Source organism: Hemiscyllium ocellatum, chromosome 43 (assembly GCF_020745735.1).
Source record: "Hemiscyllium ocellatum isolate sHemOce1 chromosome 43, sHemOce1.pat.X.cur, whole genome shotgun sequence".
NCBI lineage: Eukaryota > Metazoa > Chordata > Chondrichthyes > Orectolobiformes > Hemiscylliidae > Hemiscyllium > Hemiscyllium ocellatum.
In genome coordinates this window covers 36135563-36159659 of record NC_083443.1, presented here as the reverse complement: position 1 = coordinate 36159659, position 24097 = coordinate 36135563, and the positions used below count along the sequence as shown (strand labels likewise).

The 24097-nt window shown below is 45.1% G+C and overlaps 1 protein-coding gene across 1 annotated transcript in view; it reads left to right on the top strand.

Annotated features, from left to right (window-relative positions):
• LOC132834976 (pro-neuregulin-3, membrane-bound isoform-like) overlaps positions 1-23663 on the top strand; it is a 612621-nt gene extending 588958 nt beyond the window's left edge. The window contains exons 5-9 of the mRNA XM_060854144.1: positions 4944-5046; positions 10591-10714; positions 11948-12072; positions 22863-23063; positions 23168-23663. Coding sequence (XP_060710127.1) covers positions 4944-5046; positions 10591-10714; positions 11948-12072; positions 22863-23063; positions 23168-23663 — 1049 coding nt within the window. The remainder of the gene's footprint in view (positions 1-4943; positions 5047-10590; positions 10715-11947; positions 12073-22862; positions 23064-23167) is intronic.
• Positions 23664-24097: the final 434 nt, after the last annotated feature.

Genomic DNA, 24097 nt, shown 5'->3' with positions numbered 1-24097 from the left:
TATGTTGAATTCGAAAGAATTAACCAGAGTCATTTTGATCGATAGGTGCCTGTTTTAAAACAGACAGGACATTTGAGGCACGAAGAGAGATTATTCTGCTGGAGGAGTTTAAAAATTCAGTTCCAGAGATGGTAAAAATTCACATGGAGGAACAGAAAGTTCCGGAAGTGGAAAGGGCAGCAGAAGTATCAGATGAGTACATGCTGGGGGCATAAGGCAAGCTTCCTGTGAGGGATAGAAATTGGGAGAAAGGGAGATCCTACACCATGAAACCCAGAGTAGAGAGCACTGGTTAGAATTTACCACAGACTAAAAAAATCCCAAGAGGGTGTAGAGAGGTGAAAGTTCTCGGGTGTGTGCTCTGTAATGGAGTGGGACACAGAAAGTTACAATGCTGGTGGTTTCAGAAGGGCACTGGGGAAAGGTGTTTTCACTGCCAGAATTTGGACATGTAAAGTCGCAGTGCTGGTTGTTAAAGAAAGGCATTGTGGGAAAAGATGTGGCAAAAGAAGCTAAGCCAGTGGCATTAGTGAAGGTAGTAAAGGAGACCCCAAGAAGAGCCGAGGAGCTGCAGGAGAGTGCACAGCCCAGGGAGGGGCTGGGTAAGGAGTTAGTACCTGATCTCAATAAAGAATTCACCTGTGGGTAAAGTCTACTCAGAAAGAACAGGGGGAGAAGGACAAGAAGTTATAATTTTGAGAGATACAGGACCTAACCAGTTGCTGATAGTAAGGGATAAGTGAACACGCCCGCTTTCTGATCTGTTACCTCAGTGTGGTAATTTGTGGGATAGACGGACAGAAATTTAGTGTTCCCATATGTAAGATCAGGTTGGAGTGCCAACTCAAGACTGGGGAAGTTAGTTCCATCAATTCAGTTTGTTCTTGGGAATGATTTGGCAAGATCCAAGGTGGGATTGACAGCCCTTGTTGTAGAGAAGCTCAAGAAACTGAGGAGTTAAAACAGAAATATCCTGGTATTTTCCCAGACTGTGTGGTAACCAGATCCCACTGTCATAAGTCACAGCACGAAGCAAAAAGTAAAGAGAAAGATAAAGGAGTTGAGGTTCAGATAGCGGATACTCTTGATGCTTGATGGAATGGTGCAGGAAAAACTTGGACAGGCAGAGGGTCTGACAGAAGTGTTCAGTCCTGAAAGGCTAAGGAGCTTGCAACACCAAGACAGGACAATAAAAGATATATATGTGGATGTGTACTCTGAAAAGGAGGCAGAGAACATTCTGGAGGGTTATTATCTGAAAGATAGAATCCTGAGATGGAGACCACGGCAGGTTAGTGCCGAGGAGAAATGGACCAAAGTGCAGCAGATTGTGTTGCCGGGAGCAGACAGACAGGGGGTGTTATGGGTAGTACGTGAATTTCCTGTAGGAGTCACCCAGGGGTACGAAAGATTCAGGATAAGGTACAAAAACATTTTTATTGGCCTGGAATGTTCAAGGGTGTGGTTAACTTTTCCCGTATGTGTCATACATGCCAAATGTTAGGTAAGGCACAGACAGTAATAAAGCCAGCCCCATTATCGTCAATTTCCCCATTTGAAGAACCTTTCACGCAGGTTATGATTGATTGTGTAGATCCTTTCCCGAGAACTAAAAGTGGGAACCAGTACTTGTTCACCATAATGGATGTGTCTCCCAGATTTCCAGAGGCAATTCCATTACGGAGTATCAAGGCAAAAAGGTTAGTCGAGGAGTTAGTAGCTTTCATCACATGGTATGGGCTACCCAGAGAGACTCAGTCAGACCAAGGGTCAAATCTTACTGCGAGGCTGGTTAAGGAGGTTATGGAGAGCTTAGGTATGCAGCACTTTAAATCCAGTGTGTATCATCCTGAATCCCAGGGAGCTTTAGACCCTGTGGCATCAGACCTTGAAGACCATGTTGAGAGCGTACTGTCAGGATTACCCGAATGATTGGGACAAAGGGATCCCATTCGTACTGTTTGCCATTAGAGATGCCCCAAATGAATCTACTCAGTTTACTCCCTTTGAGTAAATATTTAGGCATGAAGTGAGAGGCCCTTTTAAATTAATTAAAGAAGAATTGACGGGACCAAAGTCGGAGATCTCACACTTAGATTATGTATCGGAGGTGAGGGAGAGACTAACTCGAGTAGGTGAGTTAGCCAAACAGCATCTCAAGAGGGAACAGTGTAGAATGAAGCAGGTGGAAGATAAAGGCTCTGAGACTTGAACGATTTCCCCGAGGGGATGATGTGTTAGGAGTGATAGGAGGTCCCTTCAAAGCCAGGTTTAGTGGTCCCTATGAAATTGAGAAAAAGTTGAGTCAGGTGAACTATCTCAAAGATGCCAGATAGGAACAAAAAGATATTGAGTATGTCATGTGAATGTGTTGAAAGAACTATATTATACTAGAGAGAAAGAACTGGAGAAACAGGTGTCAGTTACTGCCCTGCAGAGTAAGCAATCAAATCCAGATGATATGGATTTTGAGGTGTTTTGAAATAGATTAAAAAATGAACAAGTCCTTGAGGAGTTGGATAGGTTAGTAAGCTCTCTGTCTAAGGAGGATAGAATGCAGATGAAAAATTTGTTATTGCAGTACAAGGGCAAATGTAAGAATCTGATGGGGAGGACTAATGCTATTGTACACGAAGTAGACATCCAATAAAACAACAGCCCTATCGGCTTAATCCTTTCAAAGCCAGACAGGTCCCAGATGGAGGTGGAGGCCTTGCTCAATGAGAGTATCATTGAACCAAGCCAGAGCAAGTGGAGTTCACTGATCAACTTGGTTCCCAAACCAGATGGGACTCAATGATTCTGTGTGGATTATCAGAAGGTCAATGCCGTTACAAAATCAGACTCATATCCAATTCTTAGATTGGAGGACTGTATCAAGAAAGTCAGACAAGCCAGTTACATCACCAAGTTGGACTTAATACCTGTTACTGGCAGGTACCTTTATCAGAGTCGGTGAAAGACATTACTGTGTTTGTAACCCCAAATGGGCGACTATCAGTTTAAAGTGATGCCCTTTGGAATGAAGAGCACGCCCTCCATATCCCAATTAATAGAGTTGTGGCTGGGTTAACAAACTGTGCAGTCTGTTTGGACGATGTAGTGATCTTTAGTAAGCCCTGGAAAGATCACATGGTACAGTTGTCAGAGCTCTTTGAATGACTACAAGAAGCAAATTTGGTGATAAACTTAAATAAAACAGAATTTGCGGAAGCCGTGGTGGCATTCTTGGGCCATAACATCGATCATGGAAGGTGGACCCCACGGAACGTAAAGGCAAAGGCCATTGAGGAATTTCCAAGACCAACCTCGAAGAAAGAGGTGTTTTGATTCTCAGGACTTAGTGGATTCTATCAGAAGTTTGTACCAAACGTCAGCAGTGCTGTGGCACCATTAACCAATTTGCTGAAGAACACAAAGTTTCAGTGGACAGAACCATGGCAGGAGGCATTCGACCGTTTGAAATTGACATTAACCACCAAACCAGTTGTAGCTACACAAGACCTTTTAAAGTTGCCATCGATGTAATTGACATTGGAGTTGGAGCTGTACTCATACAGGAAGATGAAGATGGGATTGAATTGCGAGTTGGTTACTTTTTGAAGAAGATTAACATCCACCAGAGGAAATACTCCCCATTCGAAGAGGAACTACTGAGTTTACTGGCCTTACAACATTTCAATGTGTATGTCACGAACAATGTGTAAGAGATGGTTGTGTACACTGACCACAATCTGCTTACATTCTTAGAATGTTTTAAAGATAAGAATATGAGACTATTTCATTGAAGTCTCATATTATAGACATTTAATTTAAACATCATACATGTTATGGGTCTTAAGAATGTAATCGCAGATGCGTTATTGCAGATTTAACTGATAAGAGTTTAGATGAGATTTGTCTTTATTTAATGTTCTTTATATATATATATATATATATGTAGAAGGGAAGTAGTTAAAGTGAACTTATATTAAGGTTATCAGTATGTTAGGGTAATGTGTTTAAAAAGTAGAGAAAAACTAAAGCCATCTTTTCATTATGATGGTTTATTTTTTTCTTATGGGGTTATGAAGATGTGGGTGTATGACACCTTTAAGAGAGTTAAAAGCAGCAAGACATAACACCAAGTGTTCTCAATAACGTAACAATGTAACACTTGGTCAACCAACTCAATTATCTCGTTGTCTGGAGACAAAAACAAATTTAAATTCAGCCAATTAATTTAAATTATACCCCAAAAAATGTCAAACTCTAATCCGGTTTGAATTGACTATATATTGACAATCTTAAAAGCCAATGACACAATCAAATACTTTGGAGGTATAAGACTGGGGAAAATTGAACAGTTGAGAGGAGAACTGTCAGGCCCAGCCTGTAAACAGACCGCCTGAAAATAGCTCTCTTAAAAGTACCTTTTCTGTGATGCAGAAATTCCTAAGAAGAAGGAAAGCAGACACAGGAAGAACTGAATAGAAGGACAAAAGCTGCCTGGCTTTGAGATAAGAAGTGTGGTTTTGTAAATTTTAATTGGGAGTTTTATCAGACTAGTATCACAGAAGGGAATGTAAGATACAAGTTAGAGAAAGAAATTGTAAATAGTGGTTAGCTAATTATTCTCTGTTATACTTTAAGAAATAAAGTTGTTGATTTTTACTTTAAATAGTTCTTGGCCACTTGATTTTTTTACAGATGACTGCACGAGATAAATCTTTTCTATGTTGCTGGTTTAACTTTAGAAGGAGGGTTTACCCCAAGTCATAACAATATGGACATGCAAAACACTCCTTCCCATGACTATTTACATGTGTGAACCAAGACGCGCACATACTGACTGATGCAAATGCAAGAGAAAGTACATGTCGATGTTATTTGGTGCAGTCCCATGACATCAATGGAAAGCTATTGTAATCACTTTGATTGTTTCTGTCTCCTTCTGTTCACAGAGAGTGAGGACATTTACCAGAGACAGATTATGTCTATAACCTGCATCACGATTGGACTGAGTGTGGTCGGGATGCTCTGTGTGGTTCTGTACTTCAAAACAAAGTAAGGCGACAGCCTTTGAATTGATAATTCCACACTTTGGCTGTGACATCCCAACACAATCACATTCCTTATTAATCTGTATCTGTGTTTGTGATTGGTCAATGTGTGCAATTGACCTAAATCAGGTATTTATGACTTCAAATTTCACATTAAAGACTTGAACACAAAATCTAGGACATCCCTCTCAAGGCAGTACTGAGGGAGTGATGCACTGTCGGAGGGTCAGTGCTGAGGGAGAGCTGCACTGTCAAAAGGTCAGTGCTGAGGGAGTGCCGCACTGTCGGAGGGTCAGTGCTGAGGGAGTGCCACACTGTCGGAGGGTCAGTGCTGAGGGAGTGCCGCACTGTCGGAGGGTCAGTGCTGAGGGAATGCCGCACTGTCGGAGGGTCAGGGCTGAGGGAGAGCTGCACTGTCAGAGGGTCAGTGCTGAGGGAGTGCTGCACTGTCAGAGGGTCAGGGCTGAGGGAGAGCTGCACTGTCAGAGGGTCAGTGCTGAGGGAGTGCTACACTGTCAGAGGGTCAGTGCTGAGGGAGTGGGCACTGTCAGAGGGTCAGTGCTGAGGGAGTGGGCACTGTCAGAGGGTCAGTGCTGAGGGAGTGCCGCACTGTCGGAGGGTCTGTGCTGAGGGAGTGGGCACTGTCGCAGGGTCAGTGCTGAGGGAGTGCCGCACTGTCGGAGGGTCTGTGCTGAGGGAGTGGGCACTGTCGCAGGGTCAGTGCTGAGGGAGCGCCGCACTGTCGCAGGGTCAGTGCTGAGGGAGCGCTGCACTGTCGCGGGGGTCAGTGCTGAAGGAGTGCCGCATTGTCGCGGGGGTCAGTGCTGAGGGAGCACTGCACTGTCGGAGGGTCAGTGCTGAGGGAGCGCTGCACTGTTGGGGGGTCAGTGCTGAGGGAGCGCCGCACTGTCCGGGGGTCAGTGCTGAGGGAGCACCGCACTGTCGGGGGGTCAGTGCTGAGGGAGCGCCGCACTGTCAAAGGGTCAGTGCTGAGGGAGTGCCGCACTGTCGGAGGGTCAGTGCTGAGGGAGTGCCGCACTGTCGGAGGGTCAGTGCTGAGGGAGAGCTGCTGAAAGTGCCTTATTTTGATGAGGTGTTAAGTGAAGATCCCTCCTCTCTGCCCATTGAGCTCAGTGTCCTGGAGCAGTATTTAACTGCACACCAATTTCTGCTCAGAGTGATTTGTTTTTTATTCTCGTGAAGCTGTTTGTGGGATCTTGCTTTGTGCTCATCAGCTGCTTGGCTTCCTGCAATACAACTGTGACTGTAACAGCATTTGATTGGCTCTGAAATACACTTCTGGGACATCCTGGGGCCCCAACCAAATTGCTGTCTCCAACACTATACCCCCCCCACCCCAAAAATAAGTAGCTGTTTAACACAAGCTGCAGCAGACACCGTCTCCATCTGTGGCCTTCCTGCCTGATGGGTCATGGGGAATTCTCTCAAACTGAAGGCACTGTACCAGGGACTGAGGGGACAGACGGGTAGCAGAGTTCAGTACACAGATTGGCTAATACCAGGGCACACAGGTACCCAAGGGGAAAGTCCGAGGAGACAGGAGTAACATATACCCAGAGAAGCAGTGACCAGGGGTTGGAGGGGTGGGATAATGACCATGGGCTGTGAAGGTGGTGGGGAATCAAAGGAAGAGGTGGACAGCTCTAGTTGTTAATGAGTGAGGAAGAGGAGTCTATTCGTGGTGATCTAGTCAGTGGAATGGGTCCTGATCACATGGATATTCTCGTGTCATGTTTAGAACACACTGCTCTGGAAGCATAACAGGGCCCTGACTGGGTGCTGCTTGATGCTCCTGTTTCATAACTACTGGCTTATAACTCGTTGTAGAGACAGCAAACAGCAGGTTAATGTGGCTCCTTATCCAATTCGCAATGTTCGGAAGATTGAAATGGTAAAGTTCCAGGTTTGACCAGTGCCTGGAGCTGATGACCACTTTCACACAACTACTGATGGTCCTGAGGTGAAGGGAAGAGTAATGGGTTTCTTCCTCAGAAACCCCATTCCCAGATTCCAAACTGTTGGAATCTCTGTGTCTGTAATGTCCAGGATTGGGAAATTTTCTGAAGTGGAAGTTTCATGCCAGAATCCCTAATGATGCAGAAAATCAACAGGAAATGACTTGTTGAAAGACTCCTGCTCTTCAAGTATTTTTAACTAATTTCCTGTCTTTCAGTTGCAACATGTTATGATTGATGGAAATGATCAAGCATGCTTTACAAAGCACAATCCATTTGTCTGTTCAGGAAATTTCTATAGCTCCCAGGACTCAATCCAACACACACTGACCCTCACTGGGGTACAGTCCCACACACACTGACCCTCACTGGGGTACAGTCCCCCACACACTGACTCTCACTGGGGTACAGTCCCACACACACTGACTCTCACTGGGATACACTCCCACACACACTGACTCTCACTGGGGTACAGTCCCCACACACACTGACTCTCACTGGGGTACAGTCCCCCACACACTGACTCTCACTGGGGTACAGTCCCACACACACTGACTCTCACTGGGATACACTCCCACACACACTGACTCTCACTGGGGTACAGTCCCCACACACACTGACTCTCACTGGGGTACAGAGTCCCACACACACTGACCCTCACTGGGGGACAGTCCCCCACACACTGACTCTCACTGGGGTACAGCTCCACACACACTGACCCTCACTGGGGTACAGGGTCCCACACACACTGACTCTCACTGGGGTACAGCTCCCACACACACTGACTCTCACTGGGATACAGCTCCCACACACACTGACTCTCACTGGGGTACAGTCCCACCCACACTGACTCTCACTGGGGTACAATCCCACACACACTGACTCTCTCTGGGGTACAGTCCCACACACACACACTGACTCTCACTGGGGTACAGTGTCCCTCATATGCTGACTCTCACTGGGGTACAGTCCCTCACACACTGACTCTCACTGTGGTACAGTCCCACACACACACTGACCCTCACTGGGGTACAGATCCACACACACACACTGACTCTCACTGAGTTACAACTCCCATACACACTGACTCTCACCGGGATACAGTGTCCCTCACACACTGACTCTCACTGGGGTACAGATCCCACACACAATGACTCTCACTGAGTTACAACTCCCATACACACTGACTCTCACCGGGATACAGTGTCCCTCACACACTGACTCTCACTGGGGTATACTCCCACACACACTGACCCTCACTGAAAACGTCAGACCTGTAAATTTCCTATCTGCCATAACCTCACCTGGTCACACTGATCAAATTTGTCATGAATCCATACCTTCCATGTGAAATGTTTTGCATTACATTTGGATCATGCTCTTACTGTTGAGTGAACTGTAGCATAGCTATGAATAACCATCCAATCTAGATGTAACAGTTCCAGAGGTGACCATGCGTTAATTGGTCTTTGGAAGTGTTTAGGCTCAGTTCAGATCTTGCAGCTTGCATTTCAGTCTTTTGGATTAGAAACGTAACTTTCTGTAAGGAGATTCTGAAAATGCTGATCCCCTTAGTGACTGTGACAGGTACACATTTGTGATACACTTAGAGATTCCTCCCTCGGAACCTACTGTAGCTGAGAACCAGTGAGAGTCTCGTTGAGAGCCATTGACTGGAATAAAATAACAGAGAGTGGAAAGAGATTCCTCCTTCCCCTGGGGTTGGGGGTGTAAGAATTGCTGTTTCGGGTTCTTGATCTGGGAGGATGGATTTACTGGAAATGGTGCTTGTTTCTGTTGTATCCCTACAGGAATCTGTGATCTTTCCTGGCTCAGCTGACCCTTTCTCTACAGAAATAAAACAGAGAATTCAGGTCCAGGAGATCTGAAAATGCCAGAATCTGCTGGAGAAACTCAGCAGGTCTGGCAGCATCTGTGGAGAGAAACAGTTAATGTTTTGAATCTGGTCACCCTTCACTCAAGTCAAAGCTGATTCTGTTTTCTCTCCAAAGATGCTGCCATATTTGCTGAGTTTCTCCAGCAGCTTTAGTTTTTGTTTATTCAGTAGGGCCACAGTAGCTTCTGTTTATTTGTTTTGTTTGTTGAGGACATTATGTAAGCTTCCACATTCCCCCTCATAGTGGAAACCTAAAGTTCACTTAGAATAGTTAAAGGATCTTCTTCAAATAGAGAGTCTCCTACTCTCTGCTGGATTGGCTAAGAGTTGAAGACCCACTGGGGAGAAATGTTCAGGGCTCCTGTTACATGGAAAGGTCGGGAAGCTGTCATCAAAGATCAGCAGTCACCAAATAAGCACTAAATTTGCTGAGTTGCTCCTGTCTTCCTTTGTCAATACAACAAAGAGTTTTTAAGCAATTGAAGTTTCAGATGAATTATGCAGGTTTATGTTTGTAAGATTTGGTTAAATTGCAGCTTAGTCTGACAGTTCAACCAAGTTCATCTCTCACATACCCTGCTATGTCATCATCCCACTGAGCATTTCTTTATCTTCTCACACTCTCCCTCTGCCCCTGGTTTCATTTGTCAGTTTTATTTTGAGGGTTTCTTTATCTTTCACAAGTTGAAATCTTAGCAGCTGAATGGTTTGGCATTCCCTGACAAAAATCCCATCTAAACCCAGCACCCTGTCATTGACTGTCACCTGCTGTCCTGGACTCTGCTCCATCTGAGAGGTTCAGGAGATTTTCTGAGATTGCTATAATGAGGATTGTTGAACTCATTTCCTGGATAATTCCTGATCATTCTCTCAGCTGGTTCCCTCCTCCCCAGTTGGAATTGTTGCTGTAATGTCCTCCTGCAGGCAGGAGCAGTTTCAATGGATCATGTCGAATGCCTGTGCACCTTAATCTCACTAACGGGGATTGCAGTGGTCAGGTTGAGTTTATTGTTTAATTTTAATCTGTCTAAAGCTTTTAGGACTGTTTCCACCTGGAACATGTCATTCTGAAGCTCTTCCACTTTCTGTCGCTCCCCACTCCCACAGACAGACTGATTCACTTACCTTTCACCAGTGTGAATTGTACAACAACAGCAATTGAGATTTGTATAGCACCTTTAATGTGATCCCAAGGTCTTCCCAGGATCCACTGGGAGAAATGAGGTCAGGTGTATGAAAAGCCTGATCAGAGGGGTAAGGCTCACTGAGTGTTTATAGGAGGAAGGTGAGGCAGAGAAGGAATTTCAGAGCTTAGCCCCAGACAACCAGCGTAGAGAAATTAAAATTGAGGAAAAGCAAGACACCAGATCTCAAGGGGTGTTGAGCTGTCAGTGCATTATGGGGCTGAAAGAGATTACAGAGGTAGGGAGGGGTGAAGCATGGAAGAATTGGAAAGCAAAATGAGAATTTTAAAAGCCAGGTGTTGCTTGTCAGGGGCCAGTGTTGGTTGGTGAGTACAGGAGTGATGGCTGTGAGTTAAAGCACGGGGAACAGTTCTGGATGATATCAGGTAGAGAGTGTAGCACGTGGATTTGTAGCATCCAATACAAACAGGATTTTCTTGTTAAAGATCATTGTGTGACAATAAAATCTGTTTTGTCTTCTGTTCTCATAGAAAACAAAGACAAAAACTGCGTGACCAGACAAAGGAGATCCGCTTTGGGAAGAGTTACAGTCTGAACACTTCGGAACTGTCTCCTGCCAATCATCCCCAACAAAATGTGCTACAGCTGGAAAACGTAAGCAAGCATTAACTGTATAGAATAAAAAATGAGGTCTGCAGATGCTGGAGATCACAGCTGAAAACGTGTTGCTGGTCAAAGCACAGCAGGCCAGGCAGCATCTCAGGAATAGAGAATTCGACGTTTCGAGGGCTTATGCTCGAAACGTCGAATTCTCTATTCCTGAGATGCTGCCTGGCCTGCTGTGCTTTGACCAGCAACACATTTTCAGCTTAACTGTATAGAAGACAGCTTCTGAGGGAAGATGGCTGTCCAATAGATCAAAGAGATTTAATAGGATCGACAGTTAATGCAAGAATATTCTATAAGCTGACCTTCTATCCTGGCTTCAGGGAGGCTGCCAATTGCTGATTAAAGTTCTGAAGAGGGGTCACTGGACCCGAAACGTTAATTCTGCTTTTCTTTACAGATGCTGCAAGACCTGCTGAGATTTTTCTGTTTTTGTTGTAATTTAAAGTTGTTGTACAGAACAGTCAGTACCTGAAAGGGTTAACTGACAACAAAACATAAGCTCCATCCATTCAGACATAAGGCTGTTCCTGGGAGGAACTAAAGGGCCTTCCTCAGTGTTTGCAGGGTGTCTTTAGTCCATGCACTTAACAGCAATATGTATTTACTCTTCAATTGAATCAGATATCTCACAAGAGTCCACGTGTAGCAGAACTAGCTCTGACCTGAGAAACATATTTACGGTTTGTCATCATTAAGCCTATCCTGTACCAAAGACTTTTGGCTGACATCATTTCCACATGGTGTCAGTAACTTAGATGAAGACCAATAAAAAGATGGTGGACAGTGACTGTGCAAAGCCTCTCAGTCACACCATTATCACACGATAGCAGTATGTAGCCTCGACATTAATATAAACTGCATTTCCTCATCTGTAGAGCACTGAGACATGAAGGTTGAGAACTGGAACACAAAGCTTACATCATTGCAATATTCTTGGAAGTGAGTGCAATGAAAATGGGCCTCACTCGAGCGCAGAGTCATCTCAGCCAGAGTTCACTTTCGCAGGTGCAAATAGATGTAAAGATTTAAAAGATTGGATGAAAGGATTATAGGAAGAAGCATTAGGTTCTGTCACCCGTAGCTGAAAAAGTAGCAAGTGGCAGCTTATTCTCGGTGTGCTGATGAATTTCCCCTTCATGCATCAGCAACTCTCTCACAATTTGTAGCCATTGGGTAAATGACTCCGACAATTTGAGGTGGTGGTGTTTTATTTTTCAGTTCACAAAATCCGACAGTAGTATTGATGGGAGAAGATGCAAAGTTCTGGAATCAAAGTTTTCGGGTGCTGGATCATCGCCGAGCACCTCACCATCAATGAGTAACCCGACTGGAAAGCAGCAACGGTAAAGTCATGTTCAAACCAGGTTTAACTCATTATGTTGAAATGAAATTTAATTATATGACTGATTTTATCAAATAAAGCTCCCTCTACATTGTGTAAAAAGTGAGGTCTGCAGATGCTGGAGATCAGAGCTGAAAATGTGTTGCTGGTTAAAGCACAGCAGGTCAGGCAGCATCCAAGGAACAGGAGTGCTGCCTGACCTGCTGTGCTTTAACCAGCAACACATTTTCAGCTCCCTCTACATTGTCCCTATCAAACCATCCCAGGACAGGAACAGCACAAGATTAGATACAGAGTAGAGATTCACCTCTGCCTAACCCCACGCTGTCCCTGTCCTGGATGAGTTTGATGGGGCAGAGACAGCACGGGTAAAAAATGAGGTCTGCAGATGCTGGAGATCACAGCTGCAAATGTGTTGCTGGTCAAAGCACAGCAGGCCAGGAGATGCTGCCTGGCCTGCTGTGCTTTGACCAGCAACACATTTGCAGCAGAGACAGCACGGGATTAGATACAGAGTAAAGCCACCTCTACACTGTCCCCCATCGAATACTTCCGGGACAGGTACAGCATGGGGCTTTTGATGCAGACTAAAGCTGTTTCTGCATTATACATAGCTGCATATGAGGGCAATTTTGTATCAGCCTTGATCAAGGTTCAAGACTAATTTCCACCTTTTGTTAGTTGTTACCAGAAATGTGTGGTTAGGGAAAGAGATAGAAAGGAGGAAGGTTAAGAGCCACCTTACAGGCGCAGTCTGTTTCCTGTACTGAGAGGCTGCAGCAGAATCTGGAACAGTACTGAGGCTGGATGAGGGTGATGGTCCTGCAGTCATAGACCATAGACCAGGCTATTTGGCCCATTGACTCTGCTCCACCATTCTATCATGGTTGATATGTTTCTCAACCTTATTCTCCTGCCTTCTCTCAGTAACCTTTGAACTCTTACTATTCAAGAATCTATCTCTGTCTTAAATACACTCAATGACTGGGCCTCCTCAGCTCTCTGCAGCAATGAGTTCCACAGACTCTCCACCCTCTGGCTGAAGAAATCCCTTCTCATCTCAGTGCTAAAGGGCTGTCCCTTCACTCTGAGGCTGTGCCCTCAGGTCCTCGTCTCTCTGTGAGTGGAAGCATATTCTCCACCACCACTCCATCCAGTATATCCTCACAGGAGTCTGTAAGCATCAATGAGATCTCCCCTTGTCCTTCCAAACTCCACTGAGTACAGAGCCAGACTGCTCCTTATGTGCCACGCCCCTCATCCCTAGGGTCATTCTTGTAAACCACCTCGAGACCCCCTCTCTAACACCAGCACATCCTCTCTTAGATACAGATCCCAAAACTGCTCACAATGTTCCAAATGCAGTCTGACTACAGTCTTACACAGCCTCAGCCCTGCTCTTGTATTTTAGCCTTCTCAAAATGAATGCCAACATTTCATTTGCCTCGTGCATATTAACTTGAAGAGAATCCCGAATGAACCCTCCTAAATCCCTTTGTGCTTTCCTAAGCCTTTCCCTATTTAGACAATAGTCCTTGCCTCTGTTCTTCCCATCAAACTGCACTCACACCTTCCCACATTGTGTTCCATCTGCCACTTCTTTGCCCCCGTCATAACATGTCCAAGTCCTTCTGCAGCCTCCCCATCAGCTCTACTTGCCCCCGTATCTATCTTTATGTTATCTGCAAACTTAGGAAACATTGACCTCAGTTCCTTTATCCAAAACCCACCAAAACCTCTCAAACCCCTCTCCATGTCATGCTACTCAGCAGTATCTCAGTCCCTCTTCCCAGACTCTGCGCTGACATTCTCCTTCTCCAAAGTGAAGACAATGAGTACTACTTGTTCATCATTTTCCTGATGTCCCTTGTCTCCTTGCCCCCTGGGTCCCACATGGGCCCCATTCTTTCTTTGGTTATCTTCTTCACATAGAACAAAGAACAAAGAACATTACAGCGCAGGAACTGGCCCTTCAGCCCTTCAACCCTGCACCAATCCAGATTCTCCATCTAAACGTGTCACCTATTTTCTAAGGATCTGTATCCCTCTGTTCCCTGCCCATTCGTGTATCTGTCTAGTACATCTTAAATGACACTATCGTTCCTGCCCCTACCATCTCCACTGGCCATGCATTCCAGGCACCCACCAGCTTCTGTGTGGAGAACTTTCCACATATATCTCCCCTAAACATTTCCCCTCTCACCTTGAACTCGTGACCCCTCATAATTGAGTCTCCCACTCTGGGGAAAAAGCTTCTTGCTATCCACCCTGTCTATACCACTCATGATTTTGTAGGCCTCAATCCTAATCTACTCGACCTCTCTTCACAGCTAGCACCCTCCATACCAGGCAACATCCTGGTGAACCTCCTCTGCACCCTCTCCAGAGTGTCCACATCCTTTTGGTAATGTGGGGACCAGAACTGTACGCAGTATTCCAAATGTGGCTGAACCAAAGTCTTATACAACTGTAACATGACCTGCCAACTCTTGTACTCAATACCCAGTCCAATGAAGGAAAGCATGCCGTATGCCTTCTTGACCACTCTACTGACCAATATTGCCACCTTCAGGGAACAATGGACCTGAACACCCAGATCTCTCTATATGTCAATTTTCCCCAAGACCTTCCATTTGCGATATACCCACATTGTAATCCACGTTGTTAACTGACAGAGTTAGCAGTTACTGCCTTTGTTGTTGAATTCATGTATCGCTGGACATCGTAGTGTGTCTGGGAAAATTAAAAACCAGTGAAATTCACAACTGACCTTGGAGGAACCTGTTGGGAGAGGTCACAGCACGGAAGCAGATAAGTAGATGTTTTAAGCATGGCCTTAAAATAAGTCTGCAGTAGTGAGTAGAGTGGACTCTTTCTTGATTATATGTTTTATTGAGCAATGTCTCTTGATTAAACTTAAAGTATAAGCAGAAGTATTGAGTTAGCCTGGAGCAGTGTTTTGTAGAGGAGTAATTTGGTGCTATTTTCTGGGTCTGCAGATTGGAAGAAGCAAAAATGGCCCTTAATGGAGCGATGTGCTCTTCTTCTTGGATGTGGGAGTTTAGGGAGAGTTTACGGATTAATGAGGATTATATCTGCAATAAATGCCTTTGATTGCGAATCATATCAGATCAAATGGATCAGTTGGGGAGGAGTTAGAGGCAATGAGGAATTTACAAGAGCAAGGGGATGTGATGGATAGCAGTTATAGGAAAGGGGGAAAGTCTCAGGTACTATCACAGAGATGGGTTAACTCCAGGAAAGGTAAGAGAGGTAGGCAGGTAGTGCAGGAGTCTTCTGTAGTTATCCCCATCTCAAACAAGTATGGTGTTTTGGAAAATGGAGGGGGTAATGGATTCTCAGGGGAATGTAACACAAACAGCCAAGTTTCTGGGATTGAGAATGGCTCTAATGTAATGAGAGGTACGTTGGGTTCCAAGCGATCGATCGATTGTGTTAGAGGACTGTCTAGACTGAGGTACAGACAGACGTTTCTGTGGCCAGCAGCGAAAAATCACAATGTTGTGTTGCTTCGTAGTGCCAGGATCAAGGATGTCTCAGAGAGGGTGCAGAATGTTCTCACGGGGGAGAGGGGCCAGCAGGAGGTCATTGTGCACATTGGAACAAATGACATAGGAAGGGATGAGGTTGAGACTCTGAAGGGAGATTACAGAGAGTTAGGCAGGGATTTAAAAAGGAGGTCCTCAAGATGAGTAATATCTGGATTACTCCAGGTGCTACAAGCTAGTGAGGGCAGGAATAGGAGGATAGAGCAGATGAATGCATGGCTGAGGAGCTGGTGTATGGGAGAAGGATTCACATTTTTGAGGTAGAAGTGACCTGTACAAGAAGGATGGATTGCACCTAAATTGGAAGGGGAGTAACAGGGAGATTTGCTAGAGCTGCTCGGGAGAATTTAAACTTGTAAGGTGAGGGTGGGTGGGGTGGGGGGGGGGGACCCAGGGAGATAGAGAGGAAAGAGATCGATATGAGATGGGTACAGTTGAGAACAAAAGTGAGTCAAACAGTCAGGACAGGCAGGGACAAAGCAGAGAACAAAGTGGGACCAATAAATTAAACTGCATTTATTTCAAAGTAAGAGGCCTAACAGGGAAGGCAGATGAACTCAGGGCCTGGTTAGGAATATGGGACTGGGATATCATAGCAATTACAGAAACATGGCTCAGGGATGGGCAGGACGGGCAGCTTCATGTTCCAGGATACAAATGCTACAGGAAGGACAGAAAGGGAGGCAAGAGTGGATAGGGACTGGTGTTTTTGATAAAGGATAGTGTTACAGCTATATTGAGGGAGGATGTTCCCGGAAATACATCCAGGGAAGGTAGTTGTGTGGAACTGAGAAATAAGATGATCACCTTATTGGGATTGTATTATAGACCTCCTGATAGTTAGAGGGAAATTGAGAAACAAATTTGTAAGGAGATCTCAGCTATCTGTAAGAATAATAGAATCCCCTATGGTAGGGGATTTTAATTTTCCAAACATAGACTGGGACTGCCATAGTGTTAAGGGTTTAGATGGAGAGGAATTTGTTATGTGTGTATAAGAAAATTTCTGATTCAGTATGTGGATGTACCTACGAGAGAAGGTGCAAATCTTGACCTACTCTTGGGAAATAAGGCAGGGCAGGTGACTGAGGTGTCAGTGGGGGAGCACTTTGGGGTCAGCGACCATAATTCTATTAGATGTAAAATAGTGATGGAAAAGGATAGACCAGATCTAAAAGTTGAAGTTCTAAATTGGAGAAAGGCCAATTTTGATGGTATTAGGCAAGAACTTTCAAAAGCTGATTGGGTGCAGATGTTTGCAGGTAAAGGGACGGCTGGAAAATGGGAAGCCTTCAGAAATGAGATAATGAGAGTCCAGAGAAAGTATATTCCTGTCAGGGTGAAAGGAAAGGCTGGTAGGTATAGGGAATGCTGGATGACTAAAGAAATTGAGGGTTTGGTTAAGACAAAGAAGGAAGCATATGTCAGGTATAGACAGGATAGATTGAGTGAATCTTCAGAGCATAAAGGCAGTAGGAGTACACTTAAAGGGGAAATCCGGAGGGCAAAAAGGGGACATGAGCTAGCTTTGGCAACTAGAATTAAGGAGAATCCAAAGGGTGTTTCCAAATATATTAAGGACAAAAGGGTAACTGGGGAGAGAATAGGGCCCCTCAAAGATCAGCAAGGCGGTAGGAGGTGAGCAGACACTAAACAAGTATTTTGCATCAGTATTTACTGTAGAAAAGGATATGAAAAGGATAAAAAAAAGGATATGACTAAAATATTACAGAGGAGGAAGTGCTGGATGTCTTGAAATGCGTAAAAGTGGATAAATCCCCAGGACCTGTATCCTGGAACCCTGTGGGAAGCGAGGGGAGTGATTGCTGGGTCCCTTGGTGAGATATTTGTATCATCAATAGTCACAGGTGAGCTGCCGGAAGACTGGAGGTTGGCTAACATGGTGTCACTGTTTAAGAAGGGTGGTAAAGGACAAGCCAGGGAACTATACACCAGTGAGCCTGATGTCAGTGGTGGGCAAATTGTTGGAGGGTCAGTATGTATATGTATTTGGAAAGACAAGGATTAATTAGGGGTAGTCAACATGGCTTTGTGTGTGGGAAATCATGTCACACAAACTTGATTGAGTTTTTTGAAGAAGTAACAAAGAAGATTGATGAGGGCAGAGCAGTGGACATGATCTATATGGACTTCAGTAAGACGTTCAACGAGTTTCCCCATGGAAGACTGATTAGCAAGGTTAGATCTCATGGAATACAGGGAGAATTGGCATTTGGATACAGAACTGGCTCACAGGTGGAAGAGAGAGGGTGGTGCTGGAGGGTTGTTTTTCAGACTGGAGGCCTGTGACCAGTGGAGTGCCACAAGGATCGGTGCTGGGTCCTCTACTTTTTGTCATTACGTAAATGATTTGGATGTGAGCATAAGAGGTATAGTTAGTAAGTTTGCAGATGACACCAAAATTGGAGGTGTAGTGGACAGCGAAGAGGGTTACATCAAATTACAACAGGATCTGGACCAGATGGGCCAATGGGCTGAGAAGTGGCAGATGGAGTTTAATTCAGATAAATGAGAGGTGCTGCATTTTGAGAAAGTAAATCTTAGCAGGACTTATACACTTAATGGTAAGGTCCTAGGGAGTGTTGCTGAACAAAGAGACCTTGGAGTACAGGTTCATAGCTCCTTGAAAGTGGAGTCACTGGTAGATAGGTTAGTGAAGAAGGCATTTGGTATGCTTTCCTTTATTGGTCAGAGTATTGAATACAGGAGTTGGGAAGTCATGTTGCAGCTGTACAGGACATTGGTTAGGCCACTGTTGGAATATTGCGTGCAATTCTGGTCTCCTTCCTATCGGAAAGATGTTGTGAAACTTGAAAGGGTTCAGAATAGATTTACAAGGATGTTGCCAGGGTTGGAGGATTTGAGCTATAGGGAGAGGCTGAACAGGCTGGGGCTGTTTTCCCTGGAGCTTCGGAGGCTGAGGTGTGAACCTTATAGATATTTAAAAAATCATGAGGGACATAGATAGGATAAATAGACAAAGTCTTTTCCCTGGGGTGGGGAAGTCCAGAACTAGAGGGCATAGGTTTAGGGTGAGAGGGGAAAGATATAAAAGAGACCTAAGGGGCTACTTTTTCACACAGAGGGTCATGTGTGTATGGAATGAGCTGCCAGAGGAAGTGGTGGAGGCTGATACAATTACAACATTTAAGAGGCATTTGGATGGGTACATGAATAGGAAGGGTTTGGAGGGATATGGGCCGGGTGCTGGCAGGAGGGACTAGATTGGGTTGGGATATCTGGTCGGTATGGACGGGTTGGACTAAAGGGTCTGTTTCTATGCTGTACATCTCTCTGACTCTATGACTCTATGAGTCTATGTATAGTTTGCTCGTTAATTGGATCTTCAAAATGTATCACCTCCATCTACCATTTCTTTGCCCAACTCTCCAATCTCTCTATACTCTGCTGGATTCTCTAATATTCCCCTTCACTATCTGCTATTCCACCAATCTTAGTGTCATCTCCAAACTTGATAATCAGACCACCTACACCTTCCTCCAGATCATTTATGTATATCACAAACAATAGTGGTTCCAGCATGGATCCCGTGGAATGTCACTGGTCACAGGTCTCCATTTTGAGAAACTTCCTTCCACTACCATTCTCTGTCTCCTATTGCCCAGCCAGTACTCTATCTATCTAGCTACATCCTGGACCCCATGTGACTTCACCTTCTCGATCAGCCTACCATGGGCAGCCTTATCAAACACCTTACAAAAGTCCACATATATAACATCCACATTCCTTTCCCCATCAATCAACATTATCACCTCTTCAAAGAATTCTTTTCGATTTGTAAGACATGACATTCCCTGCACAAAACCATGCTGCCTAGCACTGATAAGCCCATTTTCTTCCAAATGGGAATAGATCCTATCCCTCAGTATCTTCTCCAGCAGTTCCCCTACCACTGACATCAGGTCACAGGTCTATAATTACCGTGCTACCCTTATTAAACACAGGACAACATTAGCAATTCTCCAGTCCACCAGGACCTTACTCTTGTTCAGGGATGCTGCAAAGATATCTGCTAAAGCCCAGCTATTTCCTCTCTCGCTTCCCTCAGTAACCTATTCCCTCAATGGGGATAGATCCCATCCGGACCTGGGGGCTTGTCTACCTTAATGCCTTTTAGAATACCCAAATCTTACTCCCTCCTTATGCCAACTTGACCTAGAGTACTCAAAGATCTATCCCTAACCTCAAAATCCATCATGTCCCTCTCCTCGGTGATACTTCCATGAATGTCCTTACAGAATATCTTGGGATTCCCCCACATCTTGCCTGCCAGTGTATTTTTTTTCATTCTCCCTCTTTGCTCTCCTAATTCTTAAGTTCCTTCCTGCAAATTCTGGAATCCACCAGGGCAGCCATTAATTTTTTTTCCGTGTGTCCCTCTTAAAAGCCTGTCTTCTCTATTTTATTCAATCCTAAATATTCCAAGGTTCCAAAGTTCTCTCGGCTTCTTGCTTCATTATTTCACCCTGAAGGGAACATGTTAGGCCTGTAGTCTCCCCATGTCCTTTTGGAACATCATCCCCCACACCTTATCCAGTGTTCTGCTGTAGATTGACCCTCAACTAGCTCTTCCCAATCTACTTTGTTTAGATCCTACCTTATTTTAATAAAATTTATATTCAAAACTCTTTTTAATGACCATCCCTTTTTTCCTTTTCCATAACAAATCTAAAATGCTTTGTCTTGTGGTCACTTTCATAAGAATGCTGCCCCACCGTCACCTCAAACATGCCTTGGCTTCATTCCCCAGATTTAGGTCCAACCCTGAACTGTCCCTGTTGTACTTTCCATCTGTTGATTTTGGAGCTCCCCTGATTACATTTCAATACTCTGCCACCTGTAAAGCCTTTACACCCTTCCCCAGAAACAGTCCCAATGATCCAGGCAACAACTCCTCCACACACACACACACACACACACACACACACTCTCACGCACACTGACACACGCACTCTCTCACTCTCACTCTCATGCATGCTGACACAATAGACAATAGACAATAGGTGCAGGAGTAGGCCATTCTGCCCTTCGAGCCTGCACCACCATTCAATATGATCATGGCTGAACATCCTTAATCAGTATCCTGTTCCTGCCTTATCTCCATAACCCTTGATTCCACAATCCTTGAGAGCTCTATCCAACTCTTTCTTAAATGAATCCAGAGACTGGGTCTCCACTGCCCTCTGGGGCAGAGCATTCCACACAGCCACCACTCTCTGGGTGAAGAAGTTTCTCCTCATCTCTGTCCTAAATGGTCTACCCATATTTTTAAGCTGTGTCCTCTGGTTCAGCACTCACCCATCAGCGGAAACATGTTTCCTGCCTCCAGAGTGTCCAATCCATTAATAATTTTATATGTCTCAATCAGATCCCCTCTCAGTCTTCTAAACTCAAGGGTATACAAGCCAAATCGCTCCAGTCTTTCAGTGTAAGGTAGTCCCTCCATTCCAGGAATTGACTCATGAACCTACGCTGCACTCCCTCAATAGCCAGAGACACATGCACTCTCTCACTCTCACGCACTCTGACACACACATTCTCTCACGCACACTGACACACACACATACACTCTTTCTCTCACCTGTACTGACATGCACCCTGACACGCACTCCCTTGCACACTGACACGCACACACGCACTCTCTCGCACAGACACACACGCACTCTCTCGCACAGATAGACACACACACACTCTCGCACACTGACACACACAGATACGCACTCTCTCGCACACTAACATGCACAGACATGCACTCTCTCTCACACACAGGCACGTATTCTTTCGCACACTGACACACACAGACATGCACTCTCTCTTACACACACAGACACGTACTCTCTCTCTCTCACATACACACACTCTCTCTCACACACACTCTCACACACACTCTCACACACACACACACACACACACACACACACACACACACACACACACACACACACACACACACACACACACACACACACACACACCTGCTCAGTTCTCCCACACATGCTGGCCTTTGGCACTATGATTAATGCAGAAAGTGCAACTTTTGAGGTCCTGCTCTTTAATCTACTGTCTCACCCTCTAAATTCTTGATGTAAGACCTCACTTCTCATTCTACCTCATTTCAACACCCACTTCTAACCCACCTCCCTCCCCTTCACCTCTCTTCCCCTTCTCCTTCTTTGCCCTCCAGCCCCTCTATCTGCGGGTGGGGAGTCTAGAACTAGAGGGCATAGGTTTAGGGTGAGAGGGGAAAGATATAAAAGAGACCTAAGGGGCAACTTTTTCACGCAAAGGGTGGTACGTGTATGGAATGAGCTGCCAGAGGAAGTGGTGGAGGCTGGTACAATTGCAACATTTAAGAGGCATTTGGATGGGTAAATGAATAGGAAGGGTTTGGAGGGATATGGGCCGGGTGCTGGCAGATGGGACTAGATTGGGTTGGGATATCTGGTCGGCATGGACGGGTTGGACTGAAGGGTCTGTTTCCATGCTGTACATCTCTTTGACTCTATGATCACCTTCCCTCCAGCCTCCCACTATCTCCCAGCCCCATCTCTGAAATTCTCAATATGAGAGAGTTATTAATGACAGCTCCCTGTAGTCACTAAACAAGAAACAAAAGCCCTTCCTGATGAATGGCTTTTGCCCGAAACGTCGATTCTCCTGCTCCTTGGATGCTGCCTGACCTGCTTTTCCAGATCTAAACTCTGGTTTCCAGCATCTACAGTACTCAGTTTTGCCTGGGAAACAAAGCAAAGGCTATTCCAGGAATGTTGGAGGGAGCTGTTGGAGGGACACAGTTCCTGATGCGACACGTTTCCCTGTGCTTCCATCTGAATATAGGATTCTCTCCTCATTAGTGACCACAGAATCAAGGAGGTCTACAACATGGAAAAAGCCCTTCAGCCCATCAAGTCTGTGCTGGCCAAAAACAAGCACCTCATTGTTCAAATCCCATTGTTCAAATCCCATTGTTTAAATCCCACTGTTCAAATCCCATTGTTCAAATCCCATTGTTTAAATCCCACTGTTTAAATCCCATTGTTTCAGTCCCATTTTTAAAATCCCAATGTTCAAATCCCATTGTTCAAATCCCATTTTTTAAATCCTATTTCCCAGCACTTGGTCCATAGCCTTCCTTATTTGGTATCGCGATATACTGCTCTAATGATCTCTTTGACTGCAGGTATTGTCCATCCTCATCCCTCAGCCCAAGGCAACTGGGAAGATTGTCATCGAAGGTCAGTCCTGGCCCATCACCCCCAGTGACACAAGGGTCATTGAGTGCTGTGATCGAACCCGCCGACTCATCATCTGTCAGTGCAAGCAGCCAGATACAGGCACAGCTTGCTTCATCCAAGGGTGATTGCTCAGACACCAACCAAGGGTAGGTCTTGTCAGCTGCCTGTGTGTTACTCAGTGTGTCTCCTACATGCTGTGAAGATTCACTGTCCATTGCCTGATACATGTTCAATTCTTATTACCTTGTAGACCGTCAGCCACTTGTTGGAAATCTCCTGAGAATTCTCTTAATGTTATACAGCCTGTACACTGCCATCAAGCCATCCAGCTCTGTGCTCTGCAGTTCAAGGAGAGCCAAGTGGTTCCTTATTGTTGGGTGGCCTCACTGCCTGTCGATCCTTCAGTGGAGGAGAAGAGTTCTGTCCAGGTGCCAAAGGAGAGTGCCGAGTCTGAGAGCCCAGAGCACCAGCCTCACTGTTATCCTGCTGAGCTGGTTCCTCTCAGTGGCCCGAGTACCCCAGGCCATCAAGCTGACAGGCAGCAGGTGGAGGTGTTGCTGCAGGCCGCACAACAACAGATCCAGATCCTAGCGTTTGCCAGTCAAAGGGCCGAGGACTATGAACTGATCAACGAGTGTGAGGAGCGAGCAGGTGAAAATACAGCATTCCTGCCTGTGGTTGCTGCTGAGGAGATGCCATTTCTGGTTAGAAAGGAAGAGTACAGAGACTGTGATTTAGGAAAGTGACATTCGGATATCTGTACTCTTACTACATTGTGAAACTGGAAAAAGGGGATCAGAAGGAAAAAAAGAGAAAATATTTATATGCATTTATTTAAAGCATTTAATTAGAAACCAAATAGTCAGTTGCCCCCATAGTGGTTTATGGAAACTATTTTGTATTGTTTTATCAATAACTTTTCTTTTGTTCTAGTGAAGATTCTAGTGTCTATTATTCCCAATGGCTGTGTGTGTGGGTGCTGTACTTCACTGAGTATCTTCAGGATTAAAGGGTCTCTCAGCCCCCTCTCTGTCACATTCAAAACAAAAATGGATGTTTGGACATTGGCACTGCCATTCTGATTGGTCAGGCCTGGGGTATGAGCTACATGGGACAGAAAGAGTGAAATTGCTGGGTCGGAACAAATTTGTGTTTTGGAGGATGATACACCATCTGGCCA